The sequence below is a fragment of the Peromyscus leucopus genome, chromosome 17 (assembly GCF_004664715.2).
Source record: "Peromyscus leucopus breed LL Stock chromosome 17, UCI_PerLeu_2.1, whole genome shotgun sequence".
Lineage (NCBI taxonomy): Eukaryota > Metazoa > Chordata > Mammalia > Rodentia > Cricetidae > Peromyscus > Peromyscus leucopus.
This window is the reverse complement of record NC_051077.1, coordinates 53,102,504-53,130,452: the sequence shown is the minus strand read 5'-3', so window position 1 is coordinate 53,130,452 and position 27,949 is coordinate 53,102,504. Positions and strand designations below refer to the sequence as shown.

The following is a 27,949-nucleotide window of genomic DNA, read 5'->3' as shown; positions in this document are numbered from 1 at the left end:
CAGACAAGGCACATTTCTTTGGAAGATTGGCACATTCAGGTTGCAGGCCTGACTGAAATTCTCCCAGTCCCTGTGTGCTGCGCAGCGGCAGACAGGGGATCAAGATAGAAGTGTGGGGTGGGGGGTTTCCTGTGTGGAGAAGGTATTCAAAGTTAACAATGGAAGAGACCATGGGCAGAGGAATGTTGGCATCGTTGATACTCAGAAAGCATACCTACTCCTCAGATACATGGGAAGAATGGTGGTGGCAGGCAGGCCAAGGCTGGACTGGCCATGCTGTTTAACATTTCCCAGGCACCCTGCCTGCAGCTCAGAGCCACTGCCGCCCTTTTGGAAACTTATGTGGCAAGAGCCATAGCCATGCTCTGGTCCTTTGACCCCATAATTATAACTTTATGTATGGAAATGTATTTACTATGCAGGAGGATTTTCAGTAGCAGTGTAGGGGCAGTGGGATAATCATACCATCACTTGGGTTCATTGGTATATGGGAGAAGCTGGAGCAATGAGGCATAGGGGTAAGAAACTTCAAATCCCAACTTACGTGCTTGAGTGATAAGCAAGTCAGTTACTGTTCTAGCCTCTACAGCAGTGGTTCTTGACATGTGCGTTGCAACCCCTAGGGAGTCAGAAAGACCCTTTCACAGGGGTCACAGATCAGATATTTACATCACGATTCATAATAGTAGCAAAATAACAGTTATGAAGTAGCAATGAAATACTTTGTTTGGTGGTCACCACAATATGAGGAGCTGTATTGAAGGGTCACAGCATTAGGGACTGTAGTGGACAGTATTGACAATATTGATTTTTTTGTTGTTATTGTTTTGTATTTTGAGACATGTTCTGCTAGTTAGTTTTATGTCAATGTGACACAAGTTAAATTCATCTGAGAAGAGGAAACTAAAGTTAAGAAAATGCTTCCATATGGGTGGGGCAGCGGAAAATGCCTTTAATTTCAGCACTCAGGAGGCAGAGGCAGGCAGATCTCTGAGTTCAAGGCCAGCCAGGGCTACACAGAGAAACCGTGTGTGTGTGTGTGTGTGTGTGTGTGTGTGTGTGTGTGTGTGTGTGTGTGTGTGTGTTGGGGGGTTCTAAAAGATAGGGCTGTAGGCAAGCATTTAAAGCATTTTCTTATATAGTGATTGATGGGGGAGGGCCCAGCCCATTGTGGTTCTGGGTTCTATAAGAAAGCAGGCTGAGCAAGCCAGGAAGCAACACTCCTCCATGGACTTTGTATCAGCTTCTGCCTCCAGGTCCTGCCCTGTGTTAGTTCCTATCCTGACTTCCTTCAGTGATGGACTACAATGCAAGTGTAAAACAAGTAAACCCTTTCCTCCTCTGCTTGCTTTTGGTTATTGTGTTTCACCACAGCAACAGAAACCCTAACTAGAACATGGTCGCTCTGTGTAGCCCTGGCTATCCTGGAACTCGCTCTGTAGACCAGGCTGGCCTCGAACTCACAGAGATCCGCCTGCCTCTGCTTCCCAAGTGCTGGGATTAAAGGTGTGCACCATTCATCCCTACTGATTTGGTCTTTTGTTTTAAAGAAGATTGTTCCATAAAGAGTGCTTTTTGTGTGTTAAACTGTGGCTTTGATGATGCTGTGGAGACTATTATTCAAACTAGAACTTAGAAGCTTCTTCTTAGTTAATGTTGGAAACTTTGCTGGGAGCTGTGTGTGGTAGTGCACATCTTAATCCCAGAAGTGGGCAGAATCTGAGTTCCAGGCCAGTCTGGTCTATATAGTGAGACCCTGTCTCAAAAAAAAAAAAAAAAAAGTTACAGGAGTTGGCATATCTAGATCTAGATCCTTCTGTCTTCATTTGTATGAATGTGAAATATAATCATGCAAATGGATTTTAATTTCATTCAGACTTATTTCAAGTATTTCAAAACAATCATTCATGCAATGTGGTATCAGTGTAGCAGTGGTGAGTTCTTCAGAGAAACCCACTGGACAAAGTATGTCACACCTATACCTCCTGTTGGTTCCAGAACCGTGGGTACCAAGTACATGGATACTGAAGTTTCTTACATAAAATTGCCTAGTCTGGACATAATTACAAATACTCACAAATAATTGATTTATTTACATACATATTTGGAGTTTTGAAACAGGCTAGCCTTGAACTCCTGACATTTCTACCTTAGCCTCCCAAGTGCTGTGTGACTGTGGCCAGCCACATATGTTCTGAATCATCTCAGAGTAGTTTTTACCTATTACATGCTGAACAATATGTGTGTGGTTGCTGTACTGTATTGTTGAGGAAATGGCTGGCAAGGTGCCTACCTGATGACCCGACTTCTCCCTAGACACATACAGTGCAATAGAGAACTGATGTCTGCAAGTTGTCCTCTGACTGCCACACATGCATACACAGTGTACATACACATACATGTGAAAGAAAAAAACCCAATTTCATTCACAGTGTCAGGGCTTTTGCAGAAGACTCCAGAGCTCATAGGTACAGCCCGGTTAGCGTATCTTCTGGTGTCCTGCATTCCCACCAGTGGCTGGCTTCCTGAGGCTGGGAAGAGCTGCCTGCTCTACACCATTTGCTCCAAATGTATGCATGAGGATCTACAGAAACCAAGATGGAATAAAGTCAACAGGAAATAGCGTGTAGAATTTTCTTTTATAAAAAAATTTATTTATTTTATGTGCATTGGTATTTTGCCTGCATGTATGCCTGTGTAAAGGTGTCAGATCCCCTGGAACTGGAGTTATAGACAGTTGTGAGCTGCCATGTGGGTGCTGGGAATTGAACCCTAGTCCTCTAGAAGAGCAGCTAGTGCTCTTAACTGCTGAGCCATCTCTCCAGCCTTGAGTATAAGTTTGTGTAAGTTAATTCTTGATAACTGATTCCCAAGGTTCTTGAGAGCAGCTCTAGCACCCATACTAGCTTGGATGGGACAGGACTCCCACGGTGCTGAAGAGCACAAGGTTTGGTGTGTACAGGTGGAGAACTGGCTGCCCTGGTGCCCGTTGACTCTCTAGCTGGTTGCAGGCTGCAGGACAGTGTCTGCTCTTGCAGCTGGCTTCTGGAATGTCTCTCCTTTCTCCTTGACCACATTCATTGCAGACTGAGCTGGGACACAGGGTGGTGGTTGTGTTTGGTCTGGAGCTTGACTGGGGGTTCTAGGGCTGTAGGGCTTAGGTGACCTGCTCTCCTGGCTCGTCAGCATAGCTCTTAGTACATCCACACTGTGAACCCTTCGAGGAAGGGGCAGGACAGGCAGCACTGTCTGTGTACCTGCTTGCTCCCCAACAAGAATGGTGTGTTATTTTCTTCATCATTAGCATTGAGCACTCTAGTCTGTGCCCACCTGTCAGCACTGTGCCAGGGTATAACCCGGATGGCTTTGGACCTGCACCTGCAGATGGCTTTCCCCCATGTTGGAGAGCAGATGCCTCCCCTTGGGAAGCCAGCAGCTTATCTCCTGGCCACTCCACCCAGGTGGCTGACCTCACCACTGGGCTACTCAGAATTAACTGGGCCTCGGAATGCCATGTGTTTCCCTGCTCCCTGAGAGAGGAAACCATCCTCATTGCATCTTCAGGCTGCTTTGTGCCAACAGCATGGCTTTCTTTTTCTGGTTAGTCAAGTGTCTAGAGTCACAGGAGCCTTTCCTTCTGGCAACCGTGTTCCTCCTGACCATGCCCATCTGGAGGTGGCCCAGACCAGCGGCTCTGGATGGTGTACTTGACTGGCTTGCATTTGTAGTGAACAGTGGAGAGGCAGAGCTGGCCTGTGGGATGACATAGGCTTCAGCTTGTTGTGCTAAGAAAGAATGTGGTGAAGTACTTGATGATCACAGGGCTGCCATTGTTGACTGCGCCCTTCTGAGCGTCTTCATCTGGAGGATGAACCTTTTGCCCCTCCTCCAACCCTCGGGGGTCTGCTCTGTGCCCATCTCCTTCCATACTCAGCATCTTGTATCTGCTTTTCTCCCCATTTGCCTGTGTGTGCGGTCTGCTGTTGATGCTATCCTGTCTGGATATGTCTGAGGAGCTGGAGGTGCAGCTAGGCTCAAACCTGTGTGCCTCCAGGCACGATGGTTGGGTGGAGAGGCTCCACGGTAGAGTACTTGCCTAGCTGGTGCAAGGCCCTGATTCCATTCCCAGCACCCTCCCCCCAAAACTAACACATATGGGGCCAGCTGCTCTTGTAGAATTCCTAGCACCGATGTGGTGGCTCATAACCACCTGCAACTATAGTTCCAGGATGCCTTCTTCTGGCCCTAAGAATACCAGGTGTGCATGTGGTCCACATGTATACACACAGGCAAAACACATACACACACACACACACACACACACACACACACACACACACACACACACACCAAATAAATAAATTAATTAATTAATTTTATAAAATGAAAATACATGCCCACGGGGGCCTTCCTCTTCTAATTCTGTCTGTCCAGTTACCACAGTTCTCTTTGTGGACCTGTCATTTCCTTACAGCACAGGTACCTATTTCAAGTTGACTTTGAGATAGAAATCTGAAGTGTGTCTTGAGCCTTAGGATGAAGTGCTCTGTTGTCTTTGTTCTGAGCTGCATTTTGATCCATCTGACACCTGTGTGACTAGAGTAGTTTAGAGAAAATTCCCCTTCCTTAAAAACCCAGTCAGCCACACCCACTTCAGCTCACACATGGCACCCCAGCTGGTGATGGCCTTGTAGGCAGCTGGTTCTGTTATGTATAGTGAGGTGTGTTTTCCTGAGTTCCTCTGGAGAAGACAAAGTTCAGAGGTCCTGAATGGACATGTTTTCAACCCCCCCCCCCCAAGTCTAGCCCTGTGAACCTTGTGGCCTTGGGCAGGCCTTGATTGTTGTACATTTGTAAAATGCAGCCTCCTTCCCCAGATGGATTTGGGACTATGTCTTTGCAGTGGTGGCCCAGTATGTGCTTCCTAGGATGGGTAAAGGTGAAGACACAGTGACGAAGTAGTTTCTGCTTCCAGTGGGAAAGTTACCCCAGGACCCTCTTACTAGAATGAGCATGTGGGTAAAATTTACATAGATCACAGCAGATGGGAGCAGTGAGTCCCATCAAGCCTTCTGCAGCCCAGTGTCTGTGGGTAGTTCTGTCCCTTCTTAGAGCACTCCTTGCAGCACTGGCCTGATACTCTGTAGGACAGACTCCCAGTGGCTCAAAATACCAAATGCACATAAAAATAAATAAATAAATAAATACAAGTGGAGAGGGTTGGTCTGACACCATTGTGGTCTGGAAGCATGGCAGCAGGCAGGCAGGGGGTTCTGCCTTGAAATAACCTCCACCAAGAAATGAGACTACTGCTTTCCAACTTAGCCTCGGGATACCTTTTTTTGTCTTTTTTTTTTTTTTTTTTGGTTTTTGTTGGTTTTGTTTTGGTTTTGTCATGTCAGGCCTGTCACAACAATAGTCTGATACTTACTTTATCACTTTTCTGTTGCTGTGATAAAACACCATGACCAAGAAGAAAGTTTATTTGGGTTTATGGTTCCAGAGGGTTAGAGCGCATGATGATGGAGCAGAGGGAGCAGGTGTGGCTGGAATGGTTGAAGGCTCACATTTTAAACTACATACAGGCACAAGGGAGGGGGTTTGCATGCATGTACCTGTGCACACACACGTACACACACACATCACAAAGCCTGGCCTCCCGCTGACATACTATGTCCAGCAAGGTCACTTTTTTGGGGGGAAGGGGAGGTTAGGTTTTCTGTGTATCAGCCCTGGCTGTCCTGGAACTCATTCCATAGACCAGGCTGGCATCGAACTCACAGATCTCAGCAAGGCTCAGCAAGGTCACTCTCAAACCTTCCCCAAAAGTGCCACCAACTGGAGACAGAGTATTCAAATACCTGAAATATAGGGGACATCACATTCAGATCACTACAGGCTGTATGCCCAGCAGTGACATTTTGCTTTTGGAACATCATCCTTGCGTCTTGGAAAGGTCTTGGGGAGATGGAGTCCGTTGAACAGGGCCTCTCATGGGAGAGGGCACAGGTAGAGAGTACCCACCTTAAGCCCTGTTCATTGGTGGCTGATGGGGGAAGTTCCAAGCAGCACACTTGGTTACTGGAGGTGGCCTGAACACACAGGGAACAAAGAGGGCTCTAGGCCCTGTTCTGGTGGCATTTTTGTGCCTTATGAAGACTGTACAGTCTTTGTTGGTTGATAACTCAGGTGTCCCTCATTCCCTGAGCAGCTTGTGCTCAGCCCCATTTAGTGAGGGACCACATAAGCCATCAGGAACAGCTGATATGTACTGACACTAGGTCCTCAGTGTCCTTCAGTTGGGGTGGTGGTGACCAAATTACCCTCCTCCACTCCCACATGTGCAGCCTCCTATCCTAGCAGCCTGTGTGGTATTGGTTTTGTGGCCTGTCCCTAGAACCTCCCTCCTGCTTACAACGTTCCCCCTGCCTGCCCCTCATCTCATTCCCTAAAGCTAGCCAGTGCTGTTCGCCTGGCATCCTATTAGGCAGCCAGAGCAAGCTATTGAAAACTGCAGACTGAGCCTGTCACTTATCAGGCAGAGCATAGCCCGGGGTTTCTCCCTAAACCCTGAATCCCACCTGGCCTGGTGCTCTTTGCTGCCCATCCACCCTCCCCTTCTGGACACGACTCCCCTTTGTAGATGTAACCAATCAAATAAGAAACACAGAGCCAATGTAAAAGAGAAAGCCGAGAGGTCAGAGCTCAGAGATAAAATCTTACCTCCTGCAGTGCTCCTAGCTTCCCGGAGAGAGCTACTTCCTGTTTGTCTGTGTTTAAATAGTCTTTCTGTTCTGCCTTCTCATTGGTTCTAAACCCAACCACATGACTGCCTCATCACTGCCTGTAAGTACCGCCCTCCAGGTCTTAAAGGCGTATGTCTCCAATACTGGCTGTATCCCTGAACACACAGAAATCTACCTAGCTCTTCTAACCATCACGCTCTTGCTATGGCTCTAATAGCTCTGACCCCAGGGCAACTTTATTTATTAACATAAAATTAAAATTACATTTGCTTCCCATCCCAGCCCTATCTGCACTGTTTGAAGTGCTTTTAATCAGGCTACTGCACCCTTTGAGGTCAGCAGTGAGCTGTGCTTCACAGCCACAGGCTGTGTGTTGCTGAGGAAAGGAGCTGTGGACCGCCTGTGCCCCAACCCAGCTGTATGATCCCAGCCAGATCAGATGACCTCTCAATCCCTTGGTTGGCTACTTCTAAGAAGGCACGGTCATTTATGGAGTTCGTGGAGGAAATGCTTAATAGTAAAGTAGTGCCTGCTTGCTTTCACTGAGGCTGAGTAACCCCCCGCCCCCCCCACACACACATATACAGTGTTTGCCGCAGGACCCCAGAGGTGTGAATAAAAGGTGGTGTTGGAGACATTGGCAGAAGGCAGGGACCTGGGGAGTGTCTAGGAGTTTAGAAAGAAGTTTCTGGAGTTGGTGACCGTAGTGGAACAGTTCTTGGTCAGAAGGTGTGGGGCCACTGTGCATTTTAAGGAACCTGGAGGATTGCTGTTAACTCTGATGAGAGGCCAGGCTACACCAGCTGTGTACAGCCTGGATAGAAGAGCATCCTGAGGCCAGGTGCAAGCTGATGGCTGGAGGCAGGAAGGGTTGCTGCTGAAGATGTATGGGAGCGAGGCCCCGAGGTGCCAGGGAAGAAGGGATCTTGTTCTCTTGGGCTGGTTGCTTTAAGGCTGCTGTTCTTGCTGCTGCCAATGGCAGCATACAGGAGGTGCTTCTCTGTCTTGGGCAGCTGAGGGCAGGAAGGAGTTTGTTTCTGTGTGGGGTGATTTAGTTATGTACTTGGTGGGGGACTCTGCTCTAGGGGCAGAGTACACTATCTCTGCAGTCCTCAGAGTCCTGGCCCTACAGCTGGGAAAGAGAATAGCCCAGTAGGCCCCGCAGGTGCTGTGTACAGTGAGACCTTTGTTTAGCCAGCCTAGTGATGCAGGTAAAGGGGCTTTCAGGGCGTTACTGGGCTTGGCTGGTTGAGCCAGGAAAATTGGGTATCCTTGGACTGCTTCTCAGAGAGGATGGGAATTGCAGCCTGACTCACCCACATCTGCCCTACTATGAATTCTTGAGGTACCCATCTTCCTCAGGGCCAGATGAATTCTGGTCCTTTATTATACACACTGGCACATCACAGGCTCTCTGTCCCTCTTATTTCTCTACATCAGCCCCGCCTTCTACTTTCCTCCTCCTCACTTAGGTCTTTATTGTGCCCTGGAACATTCTATCTTGTCTCCACCAGCAGCAAGGGGTGCTGGGAGGCAGGGCTTTTAGGACCGTTGTTCTGTACTCTATGGGAAGCCCCCAAAAGAAATCCTGGAGCAATTGGATGAGAAGCAGGACAGGAAGGCAGTAGGGCCTCAGGGTACCAGCCTGGGCTACACAGGAAGACACTATGTTAGAAAACCAGGGGAGGGGAGTGTCTAACCAGATGTAGGCAACATGGTTAAGTACAAGGCAAGGACTGTACATGCTCTGCAGCCAGGTAACTGTATTCTCACCTGGTGAGGCAGATACTGTCACCTTCATCTTGCTCAGGAGGTTTGAGTCGGATCCAGAACTTTGTTTCTGGTTTACTTCCTAGTGAATATATTACATTTTTATGACTTGGCTTTATTTCCCATTTTACATTATTATTTGTGCTTGTGTGCGTGCGTGCATATTGGCAACTTTTGTGAGTTTGTTAAGGCTACCATCTGGGGATGGAACTCAGATCATCAGGCGTGCACAGTAAATGCTGTATCTGCTGAGTCATCTCACTGGCCTGTGATAGTTTTGGGGGACAGGGTTTCTCTGTGTAGCCTTGGCTGTCCTAGAACTTGCTTTGTAGACCAGGCTGACCTCCAACTCAGAGATCTGTCTGCCTCTGCCTCCCGAGTGCTGGGATTAAAGGTGTGCACCTTGTCGGTGGAGTCTCATCTTCAGTGTTACCTACCTGTTGTGAAGGACAGAGGGAAATAGCGGTAAAAGCTACTCCCCTCCAGGAGGAGCTGCCAAATAGTCTGACTTTGTTGGACGTGTAACACATGGGATCATGCTAGGCAGATCTGGGGCCATGTCCTTCCCTGGGAAGTGGGGGATCCAGTCATGTTTTCCAGTGGAGATCACAGCCATTGGTTAGTCCTCAGGCCACAGTTTCCATACAGATGTCCTGAAATCACCCAGCTGTCCTGGAGAGAGGTCCAGGCCCTTCTTAGCTATGTCTGGTGGACTCTCTCAGGCTTGCTTTAGCTCTGCCACCTTGACTTGGTGGTGAGGAAGGCCAGGCTCTCCAGTGCAAGGTGTAGGGCAGGTCTGGACAACCTTTGGGTTAACCTGTCTCGTGATGTGTTTGCAGATTTGGGGCTACAACATAGAGTGCTGTGCGTGAGGGCCACAGGCAAAGGAGGCTGAGCAGCAGGTGGGAAGCGAGTCCCAGTCCAAACCTCACTTAACCATCACAAAGGAGAAAGGTCTTAGGAGACTCAGTTAGGCCTTGTCACCCCCTTTCCTTTAGGAGAGAGGTGGATTTGCTTAAGCCTGCTGGCTTGCCCCAAACTCCAGGAGCATTTCCTCGCTGTGCCATCCTGTCCCTGAAAGGATGACTGCTCGGTAGGACATGGCATTGGCACACAAGGCTCCAAGTTTGGGCAGCTGGCAGAGCCTCATTTTCCTTTCTGATTCTCTAAAAGAAGGGCTCATGAGTGCTGTCTGCTTGAGGCTGGATCAGAAATACAAGCAGTAGGAGTCCTGCCGGTGGTTAGATGCACGCTGCCACGCTTGTGTAGAGTCAGGACGAGCGACAAGGACAGGAGGGCAGGCCAGACACTTTGGCAGTGCTGCCAAACAGGAGGGCTCAGCTCCCGGAGTCTTTTTCAAAGACCGCGCATTTGCCCCCATCCCCATGGTGGGGCCATAGCAGGGTGCACAGCTGAGGACTGAGAACACTTGAGGCAGTAGCAGTTGCCGGAAAAGAATTTGGACACTTGTTGCCAACTTGAGCCACTGGGATCAGATTCCTAAGGAAAAACTGAGGGAAAGAAGGAAGTGTGAAGGCATGCTTTCCAGTACTGGCTGTGGGCTCTGGTGGAAGTGGGGCCAACCAAACGCTGGAGCAGGAGCCATGCTGCAAATGGGGGAGAGCAGGCATGTGTGCTATGAAAGCAAGGGGTTTAGGACACACCACGGAAATGGTTACAGTGCTTGCGCCAGGACACAGGAGGCCCATGATGACTTGGTTCCCTACCTTGCATGGCCTTTGAGGTCAGGCCTGATGCTGGTCTCTGCACAGACTGTCCTTTATACTAACACGCCCAAATTATTGCAAGGTATCTTTTCTTGGGCATTTGACAGGGATCCCAAATGTCACCACAGGGCTCTGTCCTCCAGCTTTTTAGTCATGGTGGGCTCCTGGTCTTTGGGGTTAGTTGTGCAGCCCTAACCATGTTGGGCATGTAATTGGTTCTGGGCCAGAACAGAGTGCTGGTGTGGTGCTTTAGTCCTGATCCACTAAAGCCTGCCCAATACCACATGGCCCAGTGAGCTGTGGTGGCCTGCTGGTGTGTCCTCACCCTAACCCCTGCGTGGCACAAGCTTCTCTGTTCACTGTCTTGAGACTTTCCTGTAACCAAGTTCCCACAGTGGCTCTGATGTTAGGTCTGCACGTGTTCCAGTGCCCGGCTTTGTACTTACTACCTCCTTACATAACACTTTGGAACCAGCTCACAGTTTCCAGGAAGGTAGACTGAAGAGTTTTTTTTTGTTTTTTTTGTTTTTTTTTGTGTGTGTGTGTGTGTGTGTGTGTGTGGTCTCCCCCCCCTTCCCACCCACCCCCCATCCCCGTCCTGGCACTTTCCAGGACCACCACTTTGAAAATGAAGACTCCCAAAAGCCAGTTGGCCTTGCTGAGAAAGTGTAGCTTGAAAAAGTAATAGCCCACACCACTGACTAGGGCCTCAGTAGAACAGAAGTGGTCTCTGTGCCTGGCTAGGGTCTCCCCAGCCTGCTCCAGGACATCTCAGTTCATGAGAATCACTTTTGTCCCTGTCACTCCTCTTGAACAGCAGTTGGATACAGGACAAAGCGTGCTGTCCACACACTTGATGTATGTAGGGCTCAGCTTGCCCCAGAAAGAAAGATCCCAAATGTTTGTAGTACTGGAGTAAACATGGCACCCAGTAGGGAGGGACCTTGTCTTTCTACTAATGGGATCCCTGCTGTGTGTCATTATGAAGTAGAAGGAAGCAAAACCTAGGTCCCTGCACTCTATCATGAGCTGGCTGTGTGTGTGTGTGTGTGTGTGTGTGTGTGTGTGTGTGTGTGTGTGTGTGTGTGTGTGTAGAATCAAGAGAGCTGGTGTGAGGTGGATGGGTCATTCCTGAGGGCTCTGTGCGCCCTCCCCTTGCTGGAATGGGCAGACTTTCATGGTGGAAGGGATTGAGGAGGTAATGTACTGTCTTTTTGCCTTGGGCCCAGCCTGCGGGAGGGGGAGTCTGCTGCTGCTGTTAAAATGACCATGACTTCATCCTGTTGGCATCTGACAGATGTCATTGGGGGCCAGTGTTGGAATTTGTTCTTTTCTCCTTGCTGCCTGTGATCAGTGTCTCTGTACCATGCCTCATGCTGGTTTGTGATGGGCACCATAGATTGGTGACGCACCAAGAGTTGACAGCCCAAGTGCAGGCAGATTGTGTGTGATGTGTCTGTGCTAATTGTTTGAGTTTGTGTCATCTTAAAGTTGGAATATGTAGTGATGTTGCAAAGCAGTGGTTGGTGAGGCAGTTGACTGGACCCATCCTGTGTTATGGCCTGTCACTGGTCCCACCCACAGGAGCTACCATTATCTGCTGGAACCTAGGCAAATGCTCTTAGAAATGCTGGGGAGGGTGGAGGGGTGGTAGAAGGGGCCATTGTTTCTAAATGGGCACTGCTAGCTGGTGATGGCCCCTCTCCTGTCTCCCTAGGCATCCCCTTGCCTTTTATCCCATGGTGGTTCTTGTCACAGCCTGTCTCCTGTGGAGTACTTGTGAACCTGAGCTCTGCACACTTTGTGTGAGTTTAGGGTTGTCATGGAGATCCGATGAGGTTGAAGCGAGAGCCCTTTCATACTGTTGAGCACAGGCTGATATCAGCTGGGTCTGGGGCCTTCTTCAGAGCTTCTATGTATGTGCCTGCCCCTGGGTGTGTGTGAAACCCCTAGAAGGTCCCTCACTGGGAGAAGAGTATGGAAACCAGGACTCCAGGTGGCTCTTCACAGACGCAGACCACACACCCAGGGTGGGGCAGTGTGCCAGGCATTCCTGCTTCTCTGTCACAGGGTGGCTGCAACACTTGCTGCAGGTGCTGTTATGGGGAGTCACTGGTTGTCTGGAAGTTAGAGCTGCTCTGCCTTTTCTGGGATGTTGGCTCCTACTCCTGTGAAGTCCGTGGAGACACCACAGGCAGGCTAGAGATCAGGCCTCCTGGCTGTGGCACTATTGCCTGGCAGAGCTACAGCACAGCTCCTGAGGGCCAAGCCTTTCCCATTCTGCTGTGGACACGTGTCTGTGGGACGTGCTAAGTTCCAGAAAGAGGAGCTAGTGCTGATTGGTGCCTGATGGGGTCTGATGTGAAATCGGGAGTGTATTCTGTGTCTTTGTGTCAGTCCTTAGGGGACTCCTGGGGTTCTAGGCCCAACCTTTGTTCTCATTTTACTAGAGAGAGACAGAGCCCAAGGGACCATTTCTTCTCCTGGGGATGGGGTGCTAGTTCTTGTCTTCTGTAACAAAGGCGTGTTCTTGCTTTGGCCTCTCCTATTTTTGTGCACTTTGCAATACCTTACTCCCAATTTTTTCAACTCTATTAAACTATAATTGACATACAACAAACTGCATTTGAAATCTATAGCTTGATAAATTTGACTGTATTTCTTGTGGGGTGGGTGCATGTACAGATCTGAGGACAACTGTTTGGAGTCTGTTCTCTCTTCACCTTTACATGGCTTTTGGGGATCAACTCAGGTGGATAGACTTCTGTGGCAGTGTCTTGACCTACTGAGTCATCTTGTTGACTTCTTAGGATGTTTACCTTCCAAATGACTTTACCACTATGTTCCTACCAGGAGTGTAGGAAAGGCCTAAGCCCTGGTGTGTGGTGGCACATGCTTGTCATGCTAGTGTTCCCAGGAGGTAAGAGGATCAGGAGTTTGAGGTCATTCGGATGGATGGATGGATGGATGGATGGATGGATGGATGGATGGATGGATGGATGGATGAATAAGCCAGTTTGTTCATGCCTTGTCAGCATTTGATAAGGTGAGTCCTTTTACTTTAGCTGTTCAGGGAGTATGTGGTGATTTCTCATGACTGATGGTGTTGCTCACCTCTGTGTCTACTCTTTGTATCTTCCATGGTGAAAAGTCTGAATGGGCTTATCATTTGCCAGCTGGCCACCCACCTCATTTATTTGCCTGATTATTGCATTAAAGGGTTCCTGTTACTGTTGTTTTTGTTGGTTCCTGTGGGGTGTGCATGCGTGTGTATGAGCGTATTTAAGTCAAAGAACAATCAGTAGGAGTTGGGGACTGACAGCAGGTTGTCAGACTGGGTGGACAGGGAGTCTCCAAACTCCATGTGAGTTTCAGAATGATCGTGCCACTCTCCTCAAAAGATCTACTTGAATTGACATTGATCTTGAGTTTTGGAGAGTGGAGTGTTGTGATGCAGAACCTTGGTGTCTGCACTGCTTACCTCTGCTTTATTTTCTCAGCTGTCTGCAAGTTTTCAGTGTTGAGGTTTTACATGTAGTGAAATTCATTTGTAGATATTTATCTTGATAATTCTTAAAGAATTAAAGTTAACATGTGTTCGTTTATTTTGTGTCACAGGACAACTTGGTGGAGTCAGTTCTCTCCTGTGGGTGTGGGGATTAAACCTGGGTTGTCCAGCTTGGTGACACACACCCTTACCTACCAAGTCATCTCTTAGGCCCTTCATATTTCCTTCTTTTTTTTTTTTTTTTTTTTTTTTTTTGGTTTTTCGAGACAGGGTTTCTCTGTGTAGCTTTGCGCCTTTCCTGGGACTCACTTGGTAGTCGAGGCTGGCCTCGAACTCACAGAGATCTGCCTGCCTCTGCCTCCCGAGTGCTGGGATTAAAGGCGTGCGCCACCACCGCCCGGCCATATTTCCTTCTTGCTGTCAGTAGGGATGGGCTTGGAGTCTTTAACTTGCGATCCTGTGGTGGAAACATCTGCTCGTAGCTCTGCTCAGATGTCCTAAGAGCTTCCCAAGGACTAACATGCACTCAGGGTATGATGGTCGCCCCTCCTTCCTGTTTGGAAGGCCTCTTCTGTCTTTTTCTTACCTAATTACACTGGCAAGAAGCTCCTGTCTGGAGCTGAGTAGAAAGGATCACCATTTCTTGTAGCTGCTCTCAGGGAGGAGACAAGTATGTGTGGTCTTGCTGTAGTGAGGCAGGTTCTCTCTGTTCCCAGCAACTGGGTTTCTCCAGCGTCAGCTGCTTTGCTGGCCCATGCTGTCTGTCTGTTGTGGTTTGGGCTTTCCCTTTGGCCTTACTCTACCCACTTACCGGGCTTTTCAGATGATAGCCACCTGCCCCATCTCCTCTTACCTCTCCTGCTTTCCTTCCTTGCTTGTTCACACAAGTGTCCTGACCTTCCTGGTGAGACACGGACAGCATGGAGGCAGGTATGTGCCAACTACACAGGGCCAGCAGGTGAGGTTGGTCATGAACCAGGCTGGCTGGCATCCTACCCTTGTGTTCGGAGAGACACTTGTCCTGTTGGGTGCAGCTCCTGGTGCTGGATCCCTGAGCACTGCCTGCCTGTTCTGAAGAAATGCAGCTTATTTCCAGGAGATGACAGGGAGCTGTCAAGAGAGCTCCTTGTATGATGCCTTCAAAGTGCTATTGTGTCACTTCCTGCTCTGACCCCAGCAGGTGTGAGTGGGCAGTTCCATGTGAACTGTGCAGTGCACTCAGTGCCTCTGTCTCAGGAGACAGGGTTATGGTGACACTGTTTAGACCTTGGTCCATTGGGGTGAAGGCTGCAGCCCTTCATCTTCTTAAGATATGTGGCCTTCTAGACTGCAGGATTCACACAGAATAGCTTATGTTCAGGGTTTTTGTTGTTGTTGTTTTGATTTATTTTTATTTTTTGAGACAGGGATTCTCTATAGCATTGGGTAACTTGCAACTTGCTATGTAGACCAGGCTGGCCTCAAAGTCATAGAGACCCATTTGCCTCTGCCTCCCTTGGGGTTTATTTATGTTTATGAAGGTTTTACTCACATGTATGTCTGTGTAGCGTGTGTGTGCCAGTTGTTCTCTGAGGTTAGAAGAGGGTGTTGGAGCCTCTTGAATGGTTATGGATGGTTGTGAGCCACCATGTGGGTGCTGGAAAATAGAACCTTGGTCTTCTGCAAGAACAGATGCTCTTAACTGCTGAGCCATTTCTCCAGCTTGGTATTGTATTTTTGTTTGTTTTCTAGCACTCCTCACCTGCATGTTTTAGAGATGGGGGTCTCTCTCTGTAGTCTGGGCTAGAGTTAACTCACTGTACTTCTCCTGAGTGTTGGGATAACAGGCATGTTAACACCACAATGAGCTAACAAGCTATGTGTTGGTGTTTGTGCATGTGCAGGAATGAATATGTGCACATGCATGTGGATATCAGAGAAGAACCACCTATTATTATTGTTGTTGTTGTTGTTATTCTCATTTTTGAGGCAGTATGTCTCATTAGCCTGGAGCTGGCCCCAGGGGACCTGTCTGTACCCCACCTTTATCGCTGGAATTGCAAGCACACACCTTCACACAAAAGTCGGGAATTATCTCTCTGGCTCCCAAGTAGGCTATTTGAAACAACTTTTAAAAGTACAAAATCCTTCAAAAAAGTACAAACTGTAAAACTTATTTACAAAAGTAATATTTATGTGTGTGTGTTTGATGTGTGAGCTGCCCTGGAGGCCACACCTGGTTCCTGTGGGTGCAGTAGCCCAAGTAGTGCGCAGCATGTTGTCTGCGGTTTGCCAGGCTCGCGGGAGAGGAGCTGGGCTCAGGTGGGTGCCTGGTCCTGCTTTGAGCTGGTGCAGGATGCCAGGTGGCTCCCACCATCTGCTCCTGATCAGCCCAGGTGTATGTATAACCTCACTGCCTGTGCTCAGCTGGCTCGGGAGCCTGCTTCCTAACAGTTCCTGGAAAGCTGGCTCGATCTTGTTTGAGATCTGCCTTCTGTACAAGGTGTGGACCAAGTACTGTGTTCCCTCCCCTGATGTTGGGCCATTTCCAGTCTCCTGCTGGAGCTGGTGTTCTTAGCAGCTCTTCCTAGCAGAGAGAGGCCAGGTGGAGGAGCCCCACCCAGCCTTCTGTCCTCAGACACTCAGTCACCAGGACCCTTCTGTGAGGATTGATGGTAGAAATAGAAAGCTGTGCCTTGCTTGCAAGCTTTCCAGTTACATGGGTGGAGTAGTGGCAACTCACAGATGACACTTGGGGCAGCTCTCAGTGCACTCATGAAGGGCCGTGGACTGGACCCATGGTCTAGAGAATCTGCTTTGCTTCTCGGTTCCTGACCAAAAGCCAAAGGGGAGGGACAGTTTGTAGATGCTGTGTGAAGACAGATCTGCCTCCCCTGCCTTTGTCTTTGCTCTCAGGTAGCTTCTGCTGCTGTTCCAAGCTCTGGACTTCTCCTTCTGGGGTGCTTTATGGCATACAGTGGGTGGTCTGCATTTTGCTTGCACCCAGGCTGGGTTCTTCATCTCCTTGGCCAAGTTATGGCATGCTCTGCCTGTCAGTGCTCTTGCTTGTTTCAGGGCAGGCAGGACCACTTAGATGGTGACAGGCTACTTAGGTGCTGGCTACCCCTTGGGAAGCAGGTGGGTCCTGTTGATAAGGAAAGGCTTTTATAACTGCTGGCAGTGCTTGTGGGGCTGTGCCCCACTGTCCTTTCCCTAAGAAGCTTCGAGTGGGACATCTGGCCCCTATGAGTTTGAGGCACCCACTGGGTCCTAATGGAGAAAGCTGTCTTAATTCAGGCTGATGGTACTGGGGATGTGCACCCCAACAGGCTCCCTGGCTCATACAGGTATACGCCACGGAAAAGCAGGAGACTGTTTCTTCCAGAGTGTGTCCTGCAGCACCCATTCCGTTCACAGATGTCCTTAACAGTGTCAGCTGGGGGATAGAGTGCCGGCCTCAGCAGGGAGTGCACAGCACACTGGAGGCTCACAGACTGCCTGCTTCTGGGTGCCATCTGTGGCTTGTTTTGGTTTGGAAGGCGCAGCTTGCTTGCTGATCAACACTTCCAGAGTCTTTTGAGTTCAGTTGGCTTTATAAATTTTTGTCTAGACCATTCTTAATTAAAAGAAAAAGCAAAAAAAAGCCACCCTAAAACCACAAAGACATTTGTGTGTTGGTTTTTTTCAAAGGATGTTGGTGCTAAAGCTTCACCTGAGGCTGCTGGGCAGGTCCTGAGGACTGTGCTGCACAGATGTGGCTGCAGGGGCTGCTGGCAGGAAGTGCCTGGGAGTGCTGGCCAGCCAGATGGTGAGACACTAGGCCACCAGCAGGTTCTCAGGCCATCTCTTCGGGATCCCATCAGGCATGTCCTGGGCTGGGATCTACCTGGTCCTGGTTCTTCACTAGCTCTTGAGAAAAGGCAAATGACACAGCTCTTGAGACCAGCTGGAGGGGCTTCACTCGGCTTCAATGGCCTCTTAACTATGTACTTCTCTGCTGTTGCAGGTTGGGGTGAGTACATCTCAGGGTGCTAGCACACTAGCTAGATGAACCCCACCCTACTCAGGAAAGCAAATTGTGCATTGTGGGCAGAACCTGTGCCAGGCCATTGGGAAGCCAGAGTTTTCTGCCTTCTGTGGTCCCTGTGGACCTCTCTGATCTTCACGGACTCCGTTTCCCCACTGTACAATAGCTGCACAATCCTTGGGTCCCATTAGTGCCAGTGCCTCAGGAGTGCAATGGTAACTGCCAGCATCGGGGATTTTGGTTAGCTGGGGAGAAGAGGGAGTGGAGAGCTGACCTGTGGGGGACACTGGAACTCTGAAGTCTTGGTGTCTCAGTTCCCTGTTTCAACTTGTGGCTGGAAACTCCCCATGGGTAGTCAGGTCCCAGGGGTTTACCAGCACAGCCCTGGAGTAGGATTCTGATGGTGCTGTTCTACTCACAGAGCCAACATTCACCATGAGGCTGGATTTCTCCTGCTGGGCTTCATTTAAACGAGGACTCCAAGCATTTTCTGGGGATGGAGTTTGCAAAGATAGTCTGGTCTTCCACTTTCTACGGCTCAGCCAAGGATGGTGGAGAACAGCTGGCAGGAGGCAGGGCCGGGCAGGCAGCACTCTCCACACAGGACAAGGTGGCTTGGCTTACACACCCATCCATGAGATCCCCCCACCTTGTTGTCCTCCACCTGACCTCATGTACCACATGATAGTAGTAGTTGCAATCGCTTTTGTTGTTGAGGTTTTTGGCTCTTTTTTTTTTTTTTTTTTGGGAGGCCTGCCACCCAGCTCCCAAATAAATTCACTCACGGAGGCTTGTTACTACTTATGAATGCCCAGCCTTAGCTTGGCTTAGTTTCTAACCATCTTTCCTTAATTTATCCTGTCTACCTTTTGCCTCTGGGCTTTTCCTATTCTCTTCTGTATCTTACTCTTACTCTATGGCTTGCTGTGTGTGTTGCCGGGTGGCTGGCCCCTGGAGTCCTCTTCCTTCTCTGGCTGCCAGACTTTAGATCCCTAATTTTCTCCTTCTTTATATACTTTCTGCCTGCTAGCCCCACCTATCCTTTCTCCTTCCTTGCTATTGGCCAGTTCTTTATTAGACCATCAGGTTTTTACACAGGCACAGTAACACAGCTTCACAGAGTTAAACAAATGCAACATAAACAAAAGTAACACACCTTAAAATAATATTCTACAACACCCTTTGCCTTCGGATCAGAAACGAGGGCTCATTCACCCCTCAGCTTGCCAGTTCCTTGCTGGGCTTGTAACCCCAAGAACCTGGCCAAGGCTGTGCAGATACCCTTCTTACACTTGCCAGGCCTCTCCCTGCACACACAAGTTCTTGAGTTAATGCCACCCCCCTTGGATCCCTGTTAGAGCAATGCAGGAGACCTGCCTCTAGTTGAGCCCTGGTAAGCTGTCAGAGTGCTATAACTCCCGGGGGTACTGTACTTTTTGGCTCAAGTCTTTCAGGAGCTCAGGAGCCTTCAGGGTTCAATGAGGTGCTTTTGGAGTCTCCACAGATGGATAGCCTTGTAGCCTGAGTTCACATAGCCTGGAGGCATTGGCAGGTAAGACTCACTGTACCTCCACCTCCCAGTTTCTTAGAGCCAGAGAGACTCTAGCATAAAAGTAGAGGGAGCAGTCACTGCTTCTGATGGGTGCCACTTGCCATTTTTGGCTCTTGGCAGTGCTGGGCCTGCTGTTTTCTGCCCGGCCTGCTTCTCTTCCTCAGACTCACAGTGAGGTGAGCTCCAGGTGTCATGGGTTTGCCTAGCAGAAGTTGTGAGTCAGCACAAGCTGTGGTTTCATGGGGAATGAAGGTGAGGGTCTTTCTGCGTCCTGGATTCTTATAGTGTCGGTCCCTGCCTGATACTAAAGTATATGCCCCTGAGATGTTAGCTTCCTGTTACCATGACAAAATGCCTAGCACAGTCAATTGAACAGGAGGAAAATGTGTTTTTTTTTTTTTTTTTTTTTTTGGTTTTTCGAGACAGGGTTTCTCTGTGTAGCTTTGCGCCTTTCCTGGAGCTCACTTGGTAGCCCAGGCTGGCCTCGAACTCACAGAGATCCGCCTGCCTCTGCCTCCCGAGTGCTGGGATTAAAGGCGTGCGCCACCAACACCCGGCTGAGGAAAATGTTTTGATGGTGGTGGTGTTTTTTTCCTTACCATACATTGAAGTGGGAGCATGTGCTAGAGCATGATCATCTCATGGCAGCCAAGAAGGGGGACAAAGAACCTAATGTCTCATTAGGGCATGCACTCAGTGTCCCAGGCCCTTCCTTAAGGTTCCATTCATGAATATTCATGTTTCATCTGGGCCTGTGGTGATTGCTTACCCCACCTTTGTATGGCCACCACAGGGATGCCACCTGCTTCCTTGGTGCCCTGCTGGCCGCTGCAAATGTGCCTCCCCATGGGCATTTGAGTCACTGTGACAGGCAGGTGGTACCACACTGGGTGCCCAGAAATGCAGATGAAGGAATGGACAGGGCCTGTCAATGATGGGGAAGGGAGGGAGAGGCAGGCTTGGCCACACTACTTGCTAAGGAAATAGAGATTAATATGTGTCTGTCCATCTGATGAACAAGTACATGGCTCAAGGCCTGGTGGCTGAAGTCTCTGATGGTAGAGCCATTTGGAAGGGAGCTTAGGAGTATTTGGGCACTGGGAATGAGTCCTAAAGGGAGACAGAACCCGGCTATTCCTGACAGCAGCTGTAAATGACCCTCAGACCTGCAACATGGGCTCTGTGAGCCACACACCTACCCTGAAGCTGCCCTTTAGGGCATTGCCAAGGGTTCCCCAGGCAGAGTCAGAATAGTACCCATGGGATGAATGGATGAGTGTTGACACGCAGATATAAGGAACTACCAAGAAACACACGAGTGGTCTGTTATGGTGGTGGCAGTGGATTAGTCCTGAAAGCCTTGTCCTAGTAGTGGAGCACCTGAACCTACCTGCCAGCTCACATTGCTTCTTCAGCTCTTCCTTCCTTGCTTTCTACCTCGGCAGGTTAGCCTGCTCTGTCCACTGCTGTGGTGCCTAGTCCACTTGTGCTGACTGAGAGTGGGGGCCTTGTAGGTGTGACAGGTGGTTCCTTGGATGAGTGGCCTGCAGTTGAAGGGGTCACAGAGGAAGGACATGGCATTTTTTGCAGGGCCCCTTAATCTCCATCCACACAACCCCCAGTAGGCACTTTGGCTGGTCTGTGCACAGCTCTGCATTTCTTGGTGTTTTCTGATGCGCCAACCCAACACCTGGTTCCCCTAGGTGTTCTGTCCCTTCCTCCTGTCTGGGAGCAGGATGATATCTGTCCAAGGACAAGGACGCTCTGTGCTGCCAGGCTACTAGGGCTTGGGTAGATTCCTCTCTGCAAGGACTGCTGATCAGGAGTATGTGGGGACCTAGGGCTCTAAATATACCAGGGTGAGGTCACTGGGTGGAGATGAAGCCATAGAGCAAGCTCAGAGCTCAGTGGTACTGAGATCCCAGGCCAGGGCACACTGACTTTGTCTTCTCTTGGGAATGACCTCCTCATAGCACACTCTTTGCATGGAATCCCACCTATCTCATGACCGAGGTGAGTATAGGAACCATGTCTCTAGGCAGGCCACCCACCCCTGAAGCAAGACAGTCAGTGTTTTAACAGCTATCTGGATGTGTTTACGAACCTAGCCCCAAAGTATCATAAGTGGAGGCCTTTGTTCCCAAGGAGGGATTGGCTTGTCACTAGAGCAGTACCTTGTAAAAGGCTGTGTGGGACAGTTACTGTAAGGGCCGCTGTCTACTCTGTGGTCCTACAGCTTCTCTCCAGGAGTTAGAGCCCCGAGGAAAGGAGGCCTTGGGGCTACCTTCAGCTGTAAATAGACAAACTAGAAAGGCTGGGGGTGCCTGGGGCCTACAGACAGTCTACCTTCTGGTCTGGGAGCCAACGTGGGCCCCTGGTACCTCACCTGGCAAACATGACTGGAGACAGGAACAATTCTGTGTTACCCTTGTGAGTCAGAGAACTGATGTGATCAGGATTCCGGGGTTGGCATTGAAGATGGAGGGAGGGCTGGGAGCCGGGGGACATGGTGTCCCTGAAGCTAGGAACAGCATTTAGGTGACAGCAAGTAAGAAAATAGGGATCTGAACCTGTATGAGTAAGGAATGGATTCTCTCCAAGAGTCTTCAGCAAGGAGGCAGTTCGATGGCCCCAGGTGGGTGGGCAAGGTAATCAAAACATGCTGGGACTTAGCCAGAAGTCAGGGCAGCAGCAGGAGACTTGACACCACTGACCTGCAGGTTCATCTTCTGGTCACTGGGTTGCTTGTGGTGTGCCATGTGGAGCGGCCTCCTGGAGCTAGCTGACACCCCTCCCCCGAGTGCTAGAGCCACTGCTTGGCACCCAGGAACAGTCTACAGGGGTATGAACTGCAGCCCATTTGTGATGACAAGAAGAGAAGGGCCCAAGTGACCCTCAGCACTGATAGGAAGCCATGTAGAGAGTGCATGCCAGTGTGTAACATTCAGTGACTGGCCTGGCCTGATGAGTATGTGTGTGCTTAGGGATGTGCTTTTTTCCTTGTGACCCAGTGTTGCAGGTGATAGTGTACACTGACAGTATGTAGCACAGGAAGGATGGAGGGGGCTTGGGACTGGCCAGCCAGCTTAGGTACCAAGAACCTGCAGTGCCATGGCACTACCACCCTGTGGGCTTCTTCAAGTGTGCAGGTGGATTACCCACCAAGTAGGTATGTATGTGTCCTGATAAGTGTTTAAACAGAGAAACTCATATTTTGATGGGTTCAGTTTGTCAGTAGTTTTCTTTGATAGTTGGTGCTCTGAACCCTTCAGGAACAACCATCATCCCCACAGTTACAGATCCTCCTGCACACTTTTTAGAGCTTGGTTTTAGCTTGCCATTTAGGTCTGGAATTCACTGAAGTAATTTTTTATGTGCATGTGTGTGGATGTGTGTGCATGCATAAAGAGGCCCAGGTTGATGCTGGGATCATCACTCACTCCTCCACCTGCTCACTGACACCGGGTCTCTGAATCGAACCTGGAGCTCACCAACACAACTAGTCTTACTAGCCAGTTTCTCTAGGAACCCCATCTTTCCCTTCCAAAGCTGGAATTACAGGTGGGCTGCCCTGCTACCTGGCAGGTACATGGGTTCTGGTTCTTACGCTTCACAGCAAGTCCTACCCACTCACTGGCCATCTCCTTAGCCCTTCTGAGGGAGCTCCATGTGTGTGCTTTGTTGTGTTTGCTGGTGTCTGCTCTCTCAAATGTAGTCCTCCTGGGTACACCGAGGCTGTGTGTCCCCTCTTGCTCTGGAGGCTCCTCCTCTCTTCAGCTCCTCTCACCCATGCTGTGCGGCTGTGCGTGCCAGTGTGGCTGTGCTGCTAGAATGTCCGGTCACATCAGTCACAGCTTTTTGGTCCTACTGTCTCTGGAATGAGTCCTGGCACCTGCCCTGTGAGCCTGTTGTGATTAAACAAGTCAGTAATGTATAGAAGGGCTGGCTCAGAGCGGAGTCTCCAACATGAACCTCCTTGTCACCGTGAAGCTCAGGCCCTGCCTGTTCTGCACAGAGCCTCTCAGTGTCTCTGGCCTTCCTTCATGTTCTTTGGACTGCATTGCTGCTCAGGTGTTGTGCTCCGGAGGCCTTCCTTCTGGCCATGTGACATACATCTTAGAGTTTGTGACATCCTACTTTGTTCAGAGAAGGTTATCAGGTTGATTGGTTTATTGTGCTCATCATGCTTTCCTCTGAGGCTTTGTTTGTATGTTATATGTGGTAATTCCTCCAGCCCCTACCCAGGGCCTCACAGCAAAGCCGTCTTGTCAGACCTGGGGCAGATCCCTTTTCATAACACCCAGATGGCAATGGGTGAGTGAGAGTGTGTGTATGTGGGAGTTGGTGATGGCGGTTTGGTGGTGCTCAGTGCTGGCACCTTGCAAAGCCCTGGGCTGTTGGGCTTTCAGTGGGAGAGGGCAGACACCTGAGCTGATGAAACCTGGTTCTTGTCCTTCAGATCCGGAACATGGTGACAGTATTGGAAGTGATCTCCAGCCTGGAGAGATACCCCATCACCAAAGAGGCACTGGAGGTAAGAGCCCTGGCCCAGCCTTGGGCAGAATAGGAGGTGAGGGTAGCCCCCAGCCAGCTTCTTCCTGTGGCTTAGGCTCTTAGAGTTCTTCAGAGGACCCAGTGGGCAGTGTGTCCAGGACATTGATCTTCCCATGGGACTCTCCAAGAATGAAGGCTTCTAATCTCACAGCTGGGCTCCTTCCCATACCCTGCACACCTCAGCATTTTGGGACATGGCCTGAGCTGTGCTTTAGGTAACTGGTTTGGGGACCAGGTCTTAGGCTGTGAAATGTGCTCACCCAGACACCCTGGCAGAGCAGCCGTGTGGCCTCAATAGTACAGACTCTGCAGGTCCCAGGAACCAGTGGACCTGCTTTTGAGGAAGCCCATGGGACCCAAATGTGAGGATTCATGCTGCTACACAGTACTGGACATTCCCAAGCTCTATCCAAGAAGCTGGCAGTTTGGGGGCGGTTAGGGAAGGGGTAAGCTCCCTTGTCCTACATGCTATGTCCCTCTTCTATAAGCGTGTCACTTTCTTGGTTGTAGGAGACCCGACTGGGGAAGCTCATCAATGACGTCCGCAAGAAAACCAAGAACGAGGAGCTGGCCAAACGAGCCAAGAGGCTTCTGCGGAGCTGGCAGAAGCTCATCGAGCCTGTGCACCAGAATGAGGTGGCACTACGGGCACTGGCAGGGGCTGCAGGCTCTGCCAATGGAGGTGCACACAACTGCCGGCCAGAGGCGGGAGTGCCCGGTGCCCCCAAGAGCATCCATGACCTGAAGAATCGCAACGACATCCAGAGGCTCCCTGGGCAGCGGCTAGACAGGCTGGGGAGCCGTAAGCGCAGGGGGGACCAGCGTGACCTGGGCCACCCGGGGCCACCCCACAAAGTTTCCAAAGCCAGTCCTGACCCTCTAGTCCCCAATGCATCCCCTCTCCCCACCAACGGGATCAGTGGGAGCCCAGAGAGCTTACCCAGCCCCCTGGATGGCAGTGGGCACATGGGCCCTGACAGCAGCCGCCTGGAGCCCAGTGAGAATGAGAAGCACAGCAGCAAGATCCCCGTGAACGCCGTGCGGCCGCGTCCCAGCTCCCCTGGCCTGAGCAAGCCCCCCTTGCCCTGCCTGCAGACCAAAGCTGCACAGCTGCAGCACCTGGACAGGGTGGATGAGCCGCCAGGCCCTCCTCATCCCAGGGGTGCCTCTCGTTGCTCCTTCAGCCCCCGGAACTCACGGCACGAAGGCTCCTTTGCCCGGCAGCGGAGCTCATACACACCTAAGGGCCCCGTGTCCAGCCCCTCCCTACGCCCCCAACCACTGGACACCACGCAGGTGCCGTCCCCACTCCCACTGGCTCAGCCATCCACGCCCCCTGTGCGGCGGATGGAGCTGCTGTCCAGTGCTGAGAGCCCTGTGCACTGGCCAGAGCAGCCCGAGGGCCACCCGCGGTTAACAGGGCCAGCCTGCAGGGTTGGGTTGTCACCAGATTCCTCCAAGGCGGACAGTGATGCTGCCTCTTCGGGCGGCTCGGACAGCAAAAAGAAAAAGAGGTACAGACCTCGAGACTACACAGTGAACTTAGATGGGCAGGTGGCTGAAACAGGCGTCAAACCTGTGCGGTTAAAAGAGCGGAAGCTCACCTTTGACCCCATGACAAGACAGATCAAACCTCTGACCCAGAAAGAGCCAGTGCGGGCCGACAGCCCCGTATCCACAGAGCAGCCACCTAGGACAGAGCTGGACCAGCAAGAGGCTAAGGCCAGCCTCCAAAGTCCTTTTGAGCAGACGAACTGGAAGGAGCTGTCACGCAACGAGATTATCCAGTCCTACTTGAGCCGCCAGAGCAGCTTGCTGTCATCGTCAGGCGCGCAGACCCCAGGCGCGCACCACTTCATGGCCGAGTACCTGAAGCAGGAAGAGAGCAGTCGGCGAGGGGCCCGGCAGCCCCATGTGCTGCTGCCGCTACCCACGCCCACTGACCTCCCAGGGCTCACTCGCGAGGTCACACAGGACGATCTGGACAGAATCCAGGGCCAGCAGTGGCCAGGGGTGAACGGGTGTGAGGACACACAGGGTAATTGGTATGACTGGACGCAGTGCATATCGCTCGACCCGCATGGCGACGATGGGCGCTTGAACATTCTGCCTTATGTCTGCTTGGACTGAGCATCTGGCCTGGCCATCAAGTGCATTCCCACCTTGCAGGGGCTAGGCTAGCCAGCCAGGAGGGCGGGCATGAGGCTCGCTCTCCACCCTCCTTTTGTGAAATGCTGCTACCAGTTTACTAACGATTGCAAAGGAAGGGCCGCTCGGAGGGCAGACGGCAGAGGGAGTCCAGAACTATAGCAAGCCAGCTATAAAGCGTTAGCCCCCCACCCCAGAATCGGTGCGGAACCCCTCTAGCACCGAAGGCGGGGACCTCAGTGGCAGGCAGGCAGGCACAGGAACCCTGGGGGAGAGGTTACCTTAACAGCAACAGACGCACATCTCATCTTTGCATCTCCTGCTCTTTGGCTCTGGTTTCTCTGAGGTACAGGCCACTCACTCTCCGGCCTCTGCCAAGCCAGTGTTTTCTTTTCCCTCGTGTTGTGCGCTAGAAGCTTCTCTGCTGTGGTGAGCCTGGCATCGGGCGGGTGAGCCAGCTTCACCCTCACTGCACAGGTGCCCCCCATTTGTATATGGTTTCAGTTCAACCCCAGTTCTTAAAGAAATGCTGCAGGAACTTCAGTTTTCTCGTTTATTTCATCCTTTTTCCACCTGACCACCAGCCAAATGACTTCCTTTCTTCCTCTTTTCCTCTTCACATCTCTAGAAAATACCATCTTTCTAGAGCCCCCAACTTCACAAAGTTCCCGAGGGTGCTACTGGAGTGAGTTGCCCTGCTGGGCAAGGGGAGAGCCGTCTGTTCGCTGGAAACACTCATAACCATTCCTTTAGATTCGTTTGCCTTATGGTTGTCATAAACGCGATTTGCAAAAACAAGGAGCCTTAGTGAATGTACAGTACCTAGACTTCTGTGTCAGCGCAGAAGGGAGCAACTTTGCTATTTGGTCCAGTAAGTGGACACCTTGTGATATAAATGTGGAAATAAAAAAAAAAAAACATTTGCACAAACCAGTTTTGGAACCATTTCTCATTTACATTTGTACTTGGTCTTTCCTGGTTTCCTCCATGGGGAAGTCGCTGGAGCCCACAGCCACACCCAGCGTTGGTGGTATCCCCTTAGCCTGCTTTTGTGGTAGCAGACAGGGTCTCTCTACCTGCCTTTATTCATTTGGGGCCAACCTCATCATCACCCACCCAGAGAAGCCACCTCCTGCAGGCAGTGTAGCTGGTGATACCTTCCTTGCCCATCAGTACTTTGTGACATGGCATGGCCCCAGATGTGCAGAATTGTTATCTGGCCCTAACCCTGGGCTAGCAGCTGTAGGCAGGCCCAAGGCTGCCTCCATACCTGACAGGTACCTGCTAATTGCTAAGGTTTCTCCTCCTCTACAAAGTAATGATCTAGTTTTCTCCCCTCCCCAAAATCAATAAGCCAAGACTGGGTTTCCAGTTTTGTTTTTTCACTCTTGAGATAGGTCACCTTAGCCATATCTGCTTAATTTCATAGATGAGCAGTTGCCCATAAGACAGCAGGTACAAGGGGTCAAGTCCTAGAACATTTCCTTCTGGTTTTCAGGACCACAGCCAACCCAGAATCACAATTTGAAAGCCGGTAGAGACTTCTGGGGGTTTGGTGCAGGATGGTCCCACTCCGATTAATGGGCCATTTGAGGAGGTGAAACCCAGCCGTGTGGCCCTGAGCCAGTATTCACTCAGTGGTCACTGAGTACATGTGAGTGTGCCTGTTGTGAGGTGAAAAGGCTTCTACAAAGTTGCCAGGACCAAATCCAGTGAGATAAAACCAACCAAAACGCGTCAGTGTGGCTATCAGACACTGCTGTCCAAAGAACTAGTGGCTACCTTCCTAATTCCACTCGTACTTGGTGACAAAGGGCTGTGTACCCAGCTGGAGGGCATTAGGGTACACCTATCACCAGCTTTTCTCAGACCCAGGCTTTGGGACAGGCCACTTATTGGAATCCCAACGCTCAGGGACTGCCACATCTGTGTTGAATA

General features: G+C 50.5%; 1 protein-coding gene across 1 annotated transcript in view; it reads left to right on the top strand.

Moving 5' to 3' along the window:
* Window positions 1-26,944, top strand: part of Med26 (mediator complex subunit 26) — a 41,932-nt gene extending 14,988 nt beyond the window's left edge. Inside the window, exons 2-3 of the mRNA XM_028893491.2 lie at window positions 23,769-23,843; window positions 24,374-26,944. Coding sequence (XP_028749324.1) covers window positions 23,769-23,843; window positions 24,374-25,993 — 1,695 coding nt within the window. The 3' untranslated portion in view covers window positions 25,994-26,944. The remainder of the gene's footprint in view (window positions 1-23,768; window positions 23,844-24,373) is intronic.
* Window positions 26,945-27,949: the final 1,005 nt, after the last annotated feature.